General features: G+C 36.5%; 1 protein-coding gene across 2 annotated transcripts in view; it reads left to right on the top strand.

The window, feature by feature from the left end:
* The window catches only part of SLC25A27 (solute carrier family 25 member 27), a 29,668-nt gene extending 23,997 nt beyond the window's left edge, over nt 1-5,671 (top strand). The window contains exon 9 of one of the 2 annotated variants that reach the window (XM_024766173.1): nt 970-1,365. In XM_024766173.1, coding sequence (XP_024621941.1) covers nt 970-1,041 — 72 coding nt within the window. In that variant the 3' untranslated portion in view covers nt 1,042-1,365. Of the gene's footprint in view, nt 1-969 lie in introns of both variants that reach the window. The other variant, XM_024766172.1, reaches the window with a different exon arrangement.
* Nucleotides 5,672-13,386: the final 7,715 nt, after the last annotated feature.

Below are 13,386 nucleotides of genomic sequence, written 5' to 3' on the forward strand. Positions count from 1 at the left end.
TTATTTTGTCTGTGTCTTCATACATTTCACTAAGATGTCTTCTCCTAAATCCACTATTATATTCTCAGTCTACCAGTATAACTTGCACAATATTTCCAAACACGAATGCTATAAATATTGCTTTACAAACTTTCTAACCAAATACATTTTACATTCTAATTGCTTAAGCTTATTTCTCTACTCTAATGTGATCAGAGTTCCTCTCTGATCAATATTACCCATAACCTATCAACCAAACCAGATGAGAACTGGATCCGAGACACACTTTCTCTGACGGCTACTTCCAGTGTTTCCTCTGTGATTTTCCCTCTGTGTCTTTAGCGTTTTTATCTTCTGTTATTGAATAATCCTCATTCCCTTATAATTCCTTTTGGCACAGTTACACCTTCATAGTCCGTTCTTTCTGAGTTAAAAGCCCTTTTCTCCATTTAATGTGAATTTTTATATTTATTAGGTGATACACCAGGTGTTGGTTTTATGACCTAACTCTCAAAGGATAATCTTTCGTCTTCACTTTCAAGTTCTTAAGTGCCTCCTTGTCATGCCCCATATGTAAACTACATGTAGAGGCAAGGAGCCCAGCCTAGAATTCAGGCACGCTGAGCCCTAGCCTTTTATCCAGTAACAGTCAGTAAGAGGAACCCTGGAATGGAAGCCAGAAGCCCATGGTCTAGCTCCACAACGTGCTAACAGGCATCTGATTGCTAAGTCTTAGTGTCCTCGTCTGTAAAATAGGGATATCAGTACCTTTCCTTTCCATTGTAAATGGTTCAGAGAAATCTGTGAGAAGTAAGACATGAAAATGCTTTGTAAATTATAAGGTGCTCTACAAAGGTGAAATACCAAAATACTTGTTTTCAGCCTAAGTGGATTCAAAATGAGTTCATCATTCAAAGATGTGTATGCATATGTGTAGAAGATTTATAATTGCTTTGAAATATGCACTAACTTCTTTGATTAATCTTTCAGACCCCTTGGTCACTGGTGTTCTGGCTTACTTATGAAAAAATCAGAGAGATGAGTGGAGTCAGTCCATTTTAAGCCCTTAAAGATGCAGCCCTTAAAGATACAGTGTTCATTATCATTGAAATGCGGGCATCTGCAACATACACCCCCTATTATTTCTACCTCTTTAGGAAGACACCTTACTCCACAGAGACTGTGATTTATAGGGGGCAGCATTTTATTTTTATCTGGAAACCCAAGGTCTCTTTGACTCCTCTTTTTGTTCAAAAGCAATCTGATTGGATCACACAAGGCCTCCCAATGAGACCCAGCCCAGTGTTTTCTAAGGAAGAGTCAAATCCCGACCACTTACCTTGAGCAAGAAGACTCGACCTTCGAGATGCTATTCTATGCTGAAGAGCTTGCTTAGAGGAGGAAATGCCAGAAGGGAGACAGCATCTTAGACCTGAAGCAGACAACAGTAATGTGGAAAAATACATACGTACCTAATGACCACGGAACATATTTAACCTGTCGTGTCAGTATTTACGACTGAAATTTGATAATTCACTTTTCTGTTGCCGTTAAAGTGTGCATACTTTAAATTAAAGGGAGGTGAATGAATAAACATTTTGAGATTTCCCTAGTGTTGAAGGAAGTTGATGTACCTTTTCTTGCCAGGAGGATGAAGAAAAATCAAGTTGAGATGATGTTTGGATCTCGAGGGAAGAAGCCGTTTTCCGTCAGTGCCCTGTCGTTAGTTGATCTGTGTTCACTGGTTAGCTCTCCAGCACACAGGCTAAGGACTTCCTGACAGCCACCGACCGCATCTTGATGAAAACAGAAAAGAGTCTTTGCTTCGTGACATATCCCATTCCAGCTTGAATTTGTCACTAGCTCTCAAGAATCTCAATGTATGAAAAACGCAGTTTATTTGATTAAAGCTCGAGTGGACAGGTCCTTTCAATAAAGAAACATCTGTTATCATCAGCCTCTCAGTGGCACGTTAAAAGCAAAGCTAAGATGAAGTCAGTCGACATAAATCCTTTCTTAATCTCCCATTCCCTAACGCTTATTAGGGTCCTAGAGAGAGAGAACTCAGAAATCACACTAAAGCTGTCTCTAGCCTGAATCTTACTCAATTTGACAAAGCCTCCTGCCTAAAAAGTGATAAGTATAAACTGCTTATGGTGTACAGTTTTGTCTCCAATCACTAAATCACATCCCTTTTCTTAGAAAGGTGAGAGATTTCTTCAGATTCACCTCTATACCACCTGTTCCCCGCAACCTCAGACAGTGTGCATTTCTGGATGGATGGCTACAGTTATGGGTAGAGGCTGTAACTGTCAAAATAGGAAAACCCCAAAAGCTCAGACCCAAGAAAGACCGTGGAGCTGACCAAACAGGATTTATCATGGGCATGAATGATGTGGAACAGAAAAGAGTTTACAAGTACCCTGTGGTTGCACTGATGTATAATCACTGCCATTTAAGAGGGGAAGTATGCTTTAAAATATATTTTAATGTGATGCACTAATATGCAGTGGTTTCTTGTTTTTGTAGAATTTACAGAATATGAAGTTTAATCTCTTAAAATCTTTCGGTGGTCTGCTTTTCCATTGCATTTGTCAGTCTGTATGAATTGCCTTGTTAAATATATTTAAGATAATATTATGTACTTAGGTTCTCAAGTGTTCTGTATTAGAACCACTTTAGGAAACTTTGTTTTTTGTGTGTATTTTATACATTTTTAAATCAAGTAAATATTGGATCAAAATAATTATATGCAAACTGGACCATGAAAACATTTATTTAGCTTTATTCTTTGAGGGGCTTGAGGTAAAAACATTGCTTACATAATGAGACTATTCCTTGGTGTCTGGATTCAACACAAATAATTGGGTTTTTTTTAACTGGAAATGACTCCTTAGGATGGTCTGGTTTAATTCTTCCATTGTCTAAGTTAGGAAACTGAGGCCTAGAGAAGTAGAGTTGTTCATGCTCAAAACTTACTTAGTAGCAGAGCCAGGATAAAGATACAGATCTCTTAATTATTATTACAACTGACAGTTATCGTACACTGATTAGGTACCAAGTAAATGCCTTGTGTTATCTTCACAACATCCCAGCCCAGTGTTACTGAATCTTCCCAAAACAGATTTTTTCTTTATGGCATTTCTTGTCTTAGACATTTTAAATGAATTTGAATTGCCTTTAGCATACATTTTAGAATGGAGTCACCATACTTTGGCTAAAACATAGAGACCCTCCAGAATCTGACCAAATCCTGTAGATCCAACACATATATCCTATCACAGTTATACTTTTCCAGTGAAATCATTTTCACTAATGTATCTTGGAACTTTGCTTTATTTTACCAACTTGAAATCATCTTGTTCCTCTCCAAAATAACCCACAGTAAGTAAAAAGAAATAAAATTTCAGTAATTTTGTGTCCATACTGAAAGACAGCCCTTTCAGCCTCACTTTCTTATAATACAACTGTTGGTGGTATTTATCTTCAGCTCAGTATTGATAATACTTAACCTCTGAGCTTCCTTTGCTTAGCTTCCCCATTTTTTCTCTTCACAAATGATTTTTTTTCTCACTGAAAAATATACATGTTCTTATTTTTAATTATATCCAGTCCTTTGTTTTTTATATGTATAAGTGAATTAGCATATCTATCTAAATAAAGAGATAACATTTCTTAAATTCACTTTTAGTGAAGAATAATGTGTCTTTATCAAGTGCTCCAAATCCTATTTAATTATAAGCCACTAGAGGTAGGACTCTGTCTTGTTTTTATATAAATCTCTACTCTCATTAGTAGCATTTCTTTGCTATTAGGTACTCAACAAAAGTTACATATGATGTGAATCAATTAATTTTGGCTTCATTATTTTAAGATCTGTACCTATCATAAGACTAGTCTGAAATTTCTTTCACTTTGCCAAGAAAAAAAGGAAGGAAACAAATTCAGGGAGGTTTTAAGTGTAAAAAAAATTACTTTTCTGTCATCTTCAGATTTTTAAGTATAACCATTTATGTACAATTGAAATAGTTATACATGTCCTTTTCTGTTAATGAAAACAGATTCCCTCAGGGCCTCCATTGGAAAAATGTTTAATACTTGGTGGTTAAAAACATTGAAGGTGAAAATATTTGATTCTCTTCTCCCCAATTAAATCAGACCTCTTTAAAAATGATTACCAAACAAATATATATTATTATTGAATGCCAGGTAATGTGGAGGAAAGGCTGAACATGGATTCTCAAGACCTTTATCCTACTTTGGGTTCTCCTCCTGTTAAAGTAGTATAACTATGAGCAAGTCCCTTCACTTCTCTTCTCTTGATGTCCATTTCTTTATAAGATGAAGTGACTGAACTCTAGAATCGTAACTTGCATGTACTTGAAAAGAGCCATTATATGAATGTCATGTGAAAAAAATGTAGGATTGAAAAAAATTACTGGGATTTGTTGTTTCCTGGATTTAATGAATTTCTTGTGTTTTAGGATGAGGAACGTTTTATTCAGGCCTTACAGCAGAATACAAACTTTTTATGTGGCTGGAAATGCTTCCTTCACCTAGTAGCAGAGTTCTCTTCCTTCAGGCAACCCTGGACACGTCACCCTGCCTTTCACCTTCAATTACTCCTTCACACACACAAGAAAAATTAAAATCTTTGACACTATATACAGGACCCTCTCAACCTGGCTTCAACCCATTTTTCTAAGCTTTGCATATTGCTCGGTACCTGCACCTTACCACCTTGCAAATTCATCGCCCCACTTATTTCTCTGGAGATGCTCTTTACGTGGCTGCTTCCCAGGCAGTGTTCATTCTGTGCTCTCCACCGAGCTCTCCTCCCGTCACTACCACCATTCATCTTCACCTTCACTGGGGAAGTCCTACTTTAACATCTAGAATGATCTCTGAAGACTTGAACATCTCCAACACCTCCATGCTCCCATTGCTTCTTCTGTGGATGTCTGTCTGCATGGATGTGTGTCTGCCTCCCTATACAAATGAACTCTCGCAAGCAAAGGTCATGCAATACATCTCTGTTTCTCTTTGAATCTTCACACAGAAGTCAATTAGAAGGTATTTGTTAAATTCAGAGATTTTTAGGGGTGGAAAGAAAAAGAAACATTTATGTACCCATGATTAAGCCATATGTTGTTTTCCTCTTACCTTCAGAATAATTGTGTCGGGTCAGTAACACTCAATTTCAAGGGATTCTTTACCATGTGCAGTGCTTAACTGCATTTTCAAAAGACCTGTGTCTTTAAACATATGTAATTATTATAATTTTAAATAAGTATTCATCAGTTTAATAGCTATTCTACAAAAATCTAGAATTTGATAGTTTTAAATAATACAAAATCCTTGGTTAGTCAATTAACAGTTAATAAATATGTGATGACTTTATATTATTCATTTTAGAGTGTATATGAAAATTATATCACTACTTGTATGTACTTTTTACCCTCGAGTGTTTTAGTATTTATGAACCCTGAGGAATACGTGATTATTTTTCTCTCCCCATACTTTACCCCCAACAGGCTGCTGTGATTGTCAACAGCAGCAGGATCCACTTTGGAGGTTTGATAAAAGCAGGTGAAGATGCTTAAAGATGTCTGTTTGCTGAAAATAACTGGTAACAAACAGGAATATATGTGAGTAAATACAGTGCATCATTCTGATTTTTAAAATAAATGTTTTAAAATGCCTAATGAGTTGTCAAGGGTTTTGTTTTGTCCTAGTGTGGTTTTGTCCTGGTGTGTTTTTGAGTTAAAATGATAATAACAAGTTTTAGAGATGGTTTTTAAATCTTAATCTTTACTTTTCAGAATTGAAATAGAAAGTACCTTAATTTAGAATGTCAGACTTGAAATACTTACATTAGCAAAGAGAATACCTATACCTTGTCGCTATAAATTTTATTTTATGGGTACTCCCTATTAATCCAGTTCTCCTTATTAATCCAGTTCTGCTCAGACTAAAAAGGATGGGTAACTAATGGTTACAGTGATGGACATGCTCACTGGCTCAGGCAAAAGACGAAAATAAAATTGAAATTAGTTAAACGTTGGAAAATTAGTCCCTTCTTTTCTGACATCATATTCTACTTTGATTACCATGATACCACTCCCTCCTGTCACTTATATTTTTGTTTCTCCTTATCAGTCTCTATTGGCTGTTTCTTTGCTACCAGGTCCTTAAATTTGGGTTCTTCAAGGTTCTGTTCTTGGCTCTCTTCTCAAAGTTCACTCTTTCTCTGGGAGGAGCCACACATTTCTGTGACTTTAGCTACTACACTTGGGCTGGTAATTCCCAAACACATAATAGGCAGTCAGTAGATGGTAGATGTTACCATAATCTGTGTTTCTGGTCCTTACTGACTTATCCAGCTTTACTCATGTTTTCTCAATTGCCAACTTTATCTCTCCACCAGGATGGCCCACAGTCCTTGTGAGCTCAAAATTCACAATATTAAATCAGTAGTTTTTGTTCTAATCCTTTCTCACCGCCCTTTACAATGTACTCTTCTTCCAGGAGTCTCTCTTGTGCTACACACCTCGTACTGCAGCCAGGAAACGTCAGGACATCCTTGACTTCTCATTTGTTTACTTACAGTCCAAAATACTTAAACCCATTTATAAAAAAGAAAACTACAGACCAATATCTCTTAGGAATATAGATGCAAAAAAAATCAATGAGCACCACTTTACACCCATTAGGATGGCTATTATTAAAAACACAAAAAACACCAAGTGTTGGTGAACATGTGGGGAAATTGGAACCCTTGTGCATTGCTGGTGAAAAAATAAAATGACGCAACTGCTATACAAGACGGTATGTGGTTTCCTCAAAAAATTAAACATAGAATTATCATATGATCCAACAGTTCCATGTCTAGATATAACCCAAAAAATTGAGAGCAGGGACTTGAACAGATATTTGTACACCAATGTTCATAGCAGCATTTTCACATAAACAAAAGGTGGAAACAATCTACATGTCCACTGACAGATGAATGTATGAATGGATAAATAAAATGTGGTATATACATACAATGGGATATTATTCATCCTTAAAATAGGAAGGAAGGGCTCCCCTAGTGGCGCAGTGGTTGAGAGTCCACCTGCCGATGCAGGGACACGGGTTCGTGCCCCAGTAAGGGAAGATCCCACATGCCGCGGAGAGGCTGGGCCCGTGAGCCATGGCCGCTGAGCCTGCGCGTCTGGAGCCTGTGCTCTGCAATGGGAGAGGCCACAACAGTGAGAGGCCCGCGTACCGCAAAAAAAAAAAAAAAAAAAAGAAATTCTGAGACACGCTATGACATGGATAAATCTTGAAAACTTTATGCTGAGTGAAATAAGCCAGACACAAATTAGCATATATTATATGATTCTACTTATATGAGATACCTAGAATAATCAAATTCATAGAAACAGCAGAATCGACATTGTGAAAATGACTATACTACCCAAAGCAATCTACAGATTCAATGCAATCCCTATCAAATTACCAATGGCATTTTTTACAGAACTGGAACAAAAAATCTTAAAATTTGTGTGGAGACACAAAAGACCTCGAATAGCCAAAGCAGTCTTGACGGAAAAAAACGGAGCTGGAGGAATCAGACTCCCTGACTTCAGACGATACTACAAAGCTACAGTAATCAAACAATATGGTACTGGCACAAAAACAGAAATGTAGATCAATGGAGCACGATAGAAAGCTCAGAGATAAACCCACACACCTATGGTCAACTAATCTATGACAAAGGAGGCAAGGATATACAATGGAGAAAGGACAGTCTCTTCAGTAAGTGGTGCTGGGAAAACTGGACAGCTACATGTAAAAGAATGAAATTAGAATACTCCCTAACACCATACACAAAAACACACTCAAAATGGATTAGAGACCTAAATTTAAGACCAGACACTATAAAACTCTTAGAGGAAAACATAGGAAGAACACTCTTTGACATAAATCACAGCAAGGTCTCTTTTGATCCACCTCCTAGAGTCATGGAAATAAAAACAAAAACAAGTGAGACCTAATGAAACTTAAAAGCTTTTGCGTAGCAAAGGAAACTATAAACAAGACGAAAAGACAACCCTCAAAATGGGAGAAAATATTTGCACATGAATCAACGGACAAAGGATTAATCTCCAAAATATATAAACAGCTCATGCAGCTTAATATTAAAAAAACAAGCAACCCAATCCAAAAAAGACCTTAATAGACATTTCTCCAAAGAAGACATACAGATGGCTAAGAGGCACATGAAAAGCTGTTCAACATCACTAATTATTAGAGAACTGCAAATCAAAACTACAGTGAGGTATCACCTCACAGCAGTTAGAATAGGCAGCATCAGAAAATCTACAAACAACAAACGCTGGAGAGGGTGTGGAGAAAAGGGAACCCTCTTGCACTGTTGGTGGGAATGTAAACTGATACAGCCACTATGGAGAACAGTATGTATATTTCTTAAAACACTAAAAATAGAATTACCATATGATGCAGCAATCCCACTACTGGGCATATACCCAGAGAAAACCATAATTCAAAAAGACACATGCACCCCAATGTTCATTGCAGCACTATTTACAATAGCCAGGTCATGGAAGCAACCTAAATGCCCATCAACAGATGAATGGATAAAGAAGATGTGGTACATATATACAATGGAATATTACTGAGCCATGAAAAGGAATGGAATTGGGTCATTTGTAGAGACGTGGATGAATCTAGAGACTGTCGTACAGAGTGAAGTATGTCCGAAAGAGAAAAACAAATATCGTATATTAACGCATATATGTGGAACCAAAAAAATGGTACAGATGAACCGGTTTGCAGGGCAGAAATTGAGACACAGATGCAAAGAACAAACGTATGGACACCAAGGGGGGAGAGCGGTGGTGGGGGAGTGTGACTAACTGGGAGATTGGGATTGACATGTATACACTGATATGTATAAGATGGATAACTAATTTTAAAAAAAGAAAATTACAAGCCATACACTGAGAGAAAATATACACAGAACACATATCTGATAATAAAACATGTATCTGGAATATACAAGAACTGTTACAACTCAAAAATAAGGTGACAATACCTTTAAGAATGGGCAAAGGAGTTAATCAGATACTTTACCAAGGAAGACAGATGATGGCAGAGACACACATGAAGAATATTCAACAACATTAAAAATTACAAATTAAAACCACAATAAGATACCACTACAGACAACAAGAATGGCTAAAATGAAAAAGCCTGACAATATCCAGTGCTGTTGAGGATGCAGAACAGTTTATATGTTGTTGTTGGGAATGTAGAATGATGGTATTTTGGAAAATAATTTGACAGTTTCTTATAATGTTAACATACGTTTACTATATGACCCAGCAACCCTACTCCTAGTATTTACCCAAGAGAAATGAAAACTTACGTCAACACAAAAACATGTACATGAATGTTTACACAGTTATATGGATAATCACCCCAAATTGGAAATAACCTGAAAGTCCATTATCTAGCAAATAAATGTATGTCTATACAGTGAAAAACTATGCAATCATAAAAATAAACTATTGATACAGACAACATGGATGAATTTAAAGGCATTATGCTAAATGATGGAGGTAGACACAAGAGGCTACAAACTGTATGGTTCCATTTATATGAATTTGGGAAAAGGCAAAATGATAGGGACGGTTGTTACCAGGGACAGACGTTGCCAGGGACTGTGGTTGCCAGGAACTGAGCCCATGATGGAGGGAGGGGGTAATCTGCAAAGAAGCATTAGGAAACTATTTGGATAATACAAATGTTTTATATTTTATCTGTGATGGTATACCTTTACAACTTTATATATTTGTACATTTGTGGTGATGTGCATTTATATTATATACAAATGCACACTGTATACTGTATACAAATATGTAATTGTGTACATTTGTCAAAACATCAAACTACACAATTTAAAAAATGAGTTTTACTCTATGTAAATTATGCCTCAGTAAACCTAATTTTTAAAAAATCTAATTTAAGATTTTTTAACCTTTAACTTAGTAGAACTAAGAAAGTATTTTAAATTTTTATTTTATTTAACTACTAATAACTCTAGTTTGTTATATGCCTGCTGTGATGGGACCTTTATCTATATTGTGTCATTTAATCTTCATAATAAAGTTAGGTATAATTCCATTTTTATAGATGAGAAAACTAACTTAGAAAAGTACATTGTCCATGTCATCCTGCGATGAGAACCAGGGACTTTTTATGGGGTTTTTTGCATCTCAAGTATTTATTCAATGCACACATGTTAACTGTACTTAAATCATGCTTCAGAACTTTCCTATAAGGTCTGTGTCCTAAACCCATTTTCAGATGTGGAAAGAAGAGGACAGATAAATAACTTTCCTTGGTTTGCTCCTCCTACTCTAATTGACCCCGTATAATAACACAGTCTTGAATTATTTGTGTGTGTGTGTATATTCTAATAGAACTTTAGCTATGGACACTGAAATCTGAATTTCATAGAATTTTTTTAAAACTTCATTTTGAAATCATTTTAGATTCACATAAAGTTGCAAAAAATGTCCAGGGAAGTCCCATGCACCTTTCACCCAGTCCTCCCCAGTGATAACATCTTCCAATCTTGAGTAACTGTAGTATACAATCAAAACCAGCAAAATGACATTGGTATAACCCACAGATTCAGATTTTACCAGTTTTACAAGTGTGTGTGGGTGTCTGGTTCTATGCAATTTTATTACCTTCTTAAATTCATATAAACCACCACCATATTCAAGACACAGAACAGTGCCCTCTTGCTATCCCTTTATAGCCACTCATCCCCCCTCCCCTCATCCCTAACTCCTGGCAACCACTAATTTGTCCTCTATCACTACTTTTGTTAATTCAAGAATAGTATATAAATTGATTCATACAGTATGTGATCTTTGGGGATTTTTTTTTTCTCACTCATCATAATTCCCTTGAGAACCTTCCAAGTTGATCCATGTGTCAAGAGTTCATTACTCTTCCTTGTTATTGTTGAGTCATATCTCATGACATGGATGTACTACGGTTTGTTTAACCATTTACCCAGTGCACATCCGGGTTGTTTCCAGGTTGGTGTTATTAGGAATACAGCTGCTATAAACATTTATGTAGAGGTTTTTGCATGGACATAGTTTTCATTTTTCTGGGATAAATGCCCAGGAGTGCAATTGCTAGGTCATATGGCAAGTACATATTTAGTTTTTAAAAAGTGGCCTACCATTGTTACATTCCCACCAGCAATCAGAATGATCCAGTTTCTCCACATTCTGGTCGGTGTTGATATTTATCACTGTTGCTTTAGTTTAGTCATTATCCTAGGTTGTCATGATATATGCTTGTGGTTTTAATGTTTTTCCCTAATGGCTAATGATGTTGAACATCTGTTCATATTGCTCTTGCCGTCTGTATATCCTCTTCAGTGAAATGTCTCTTTATATCTTTTGCCCATTTTCAATTTTGTTTTACTGTTAAGTTTTGAGAGTACTTTATACTGCAGATACAAGTCCTTTGTCAAACATGTGGTTTGCAAGTATTTTTTCCCTGTCTTTCCTTTTAGCTTGTCCTTTCATTCTCTTAACAGGGTATTTCTCACTTAAATAATTTTTAAAAAATATTTATGGAACAGTAATTTTCTAAGTAAGCATCTTTAAACCGGGCTAATTAGTGGTTAGAAACTACAGAGTCTAAAGTGTACGTGTTTCTGCTTAGAGTTCTCCATATACAGATATGATAGCACAGAATAAATGATTCATATGTTTTGCCCAATTTCTCTGCATTTTTTCCATAAAAAAATGCTGAAATAACTCACAGTATAGTGTCCAAATATCTCTCAGAAACATTCTATCCCTCACCTTATCCTTTTCTCTTTTAACCCTTAAATATTTGTAAAAGGATCGGATTACTCCCTCTCACTTTTTCTGAGGCCAAGGCCCTCAAAGCCTAAGAGGAGGGAAGTTTTGTGCTTTCATGTTAGGAAGTCATCATTAATTTATTAAGCTTCACTGAGGTTGTAAATAAAAGTCATATATAACAGTTGATACCACTTCTTCAGACTACTGGTGTCTTATTAGGGAATTTTTTTTTAATTAAAAAAAATTTTTTTCGCCGCACCACATGGCTTGTGGGATGTTAGTTCCCCAGCCAGGGATCAAACCTGGGCCCTCTGCAGTGAAAGTGCGGAGTCCTAACCACTGGACCGCCAGGGAATTCCCTAATTTAAAAAAAAAGAAGATGGAAGTTTTTTTATTTTTTATGGAACTCAAGATATTTTGCTTAATAATGTATGGGAAATATAGAGCAGGAGTTTAATCTTCACAGTGCCATGGTCCGATTTTTTAAAGATCCCTGTCCAGCAGCAGAGCAAGACAGAGCAAAGTAAAGCTACCTATCCCAGTTGCAGCAGAGGCAGGACACTGGAAATATCTGGGAGGATGTGAGGAATGGCTCCCATCAGCCCATCAGCTACATGATACACCTTGACATTGAGGATTAGAGGCTCTGAGTTACAGAAAAAGGGTGGGGAGCAAGTTAAACAGGAAACAGAAGTCATTTGCTTAGATTGTTGTCTACAACGCTGTTGTCTCTGTAAGAGCTGGGTTATACAGCTTGAACTGAAATAGAAGATTAGTTGAAATCACGATTCCATGTTGGATCAAACAATCCCAAATGACAGACCATTTTATAATGAACTCCTTTCTTCCATCATCAAGGATATAGTGCCAGATTATCTACTTTTTTGTTGTTGTTAAACATTATTGTGTGCTAATCAGAAGTCCAGCACTGTGTGGGGCACTGAGAATACAAAAATAAATGAGAAGAGTTCCTGCTTTCAAGAAGTTCACACTCTGGTAGAACAGAGCAAAAGGAAACAATTGCAAGATGTGATAGATAATATAATAAAGGCATGTAAAAGGGGGGAATAATCAATTCTGCCTGGGAATAGTAAAGTCATGAGGAAGAGGCATCTGAGCTAGAACTTGCTAGATGTGTTTAAACCAAATGTTTATTTTTCTTCCATTATTATTGTAAAACATTAGAGAAAATTTGGAAAATTGAACTGAGTTTTCTAGGATGAGTTTATCAGGTAAAAGTCTAACATTTTAGAGAAATCAAAATCATTCTTTCATATATTCATTCAGCGAGTATTTATTGCCTCAGCCCCCTGCTCGATTCCAGGAATGCAACAAACAGTTCTTGCCACAAGGCGCTTTCAAGCTGGTGGGATGACAGAGTGATCAAAGACAACTGCCACACAATGTGAAACTGCATAGCAAGCACAGGAGGCTTTGGAAGCACCTGGCAACCTCTAATCTGGATAGACTGAAGACACTGAGATTTACACTGTCAAGCCAG

Source organism: Neophocaena asiaeorientalis, unplaced genomic scaffold (genome assembly GCF_003031525.2).
Source record: "Neophocaena asiaeorientalis asiaeorientalis breed wild unplaced genomic scaffold, Neophocaena_asiaeorientalis_V1.1 scaffold46, whole genome shotgun sequence".
Classification (NCBI taxonomy): domain Eukaryota; kingdom Metazoa; phylum Chordata; class Mammalia; order Artiodactyla; family Phocoenidae; genus Neophocaena; species Neophocaena asiaeorientalis.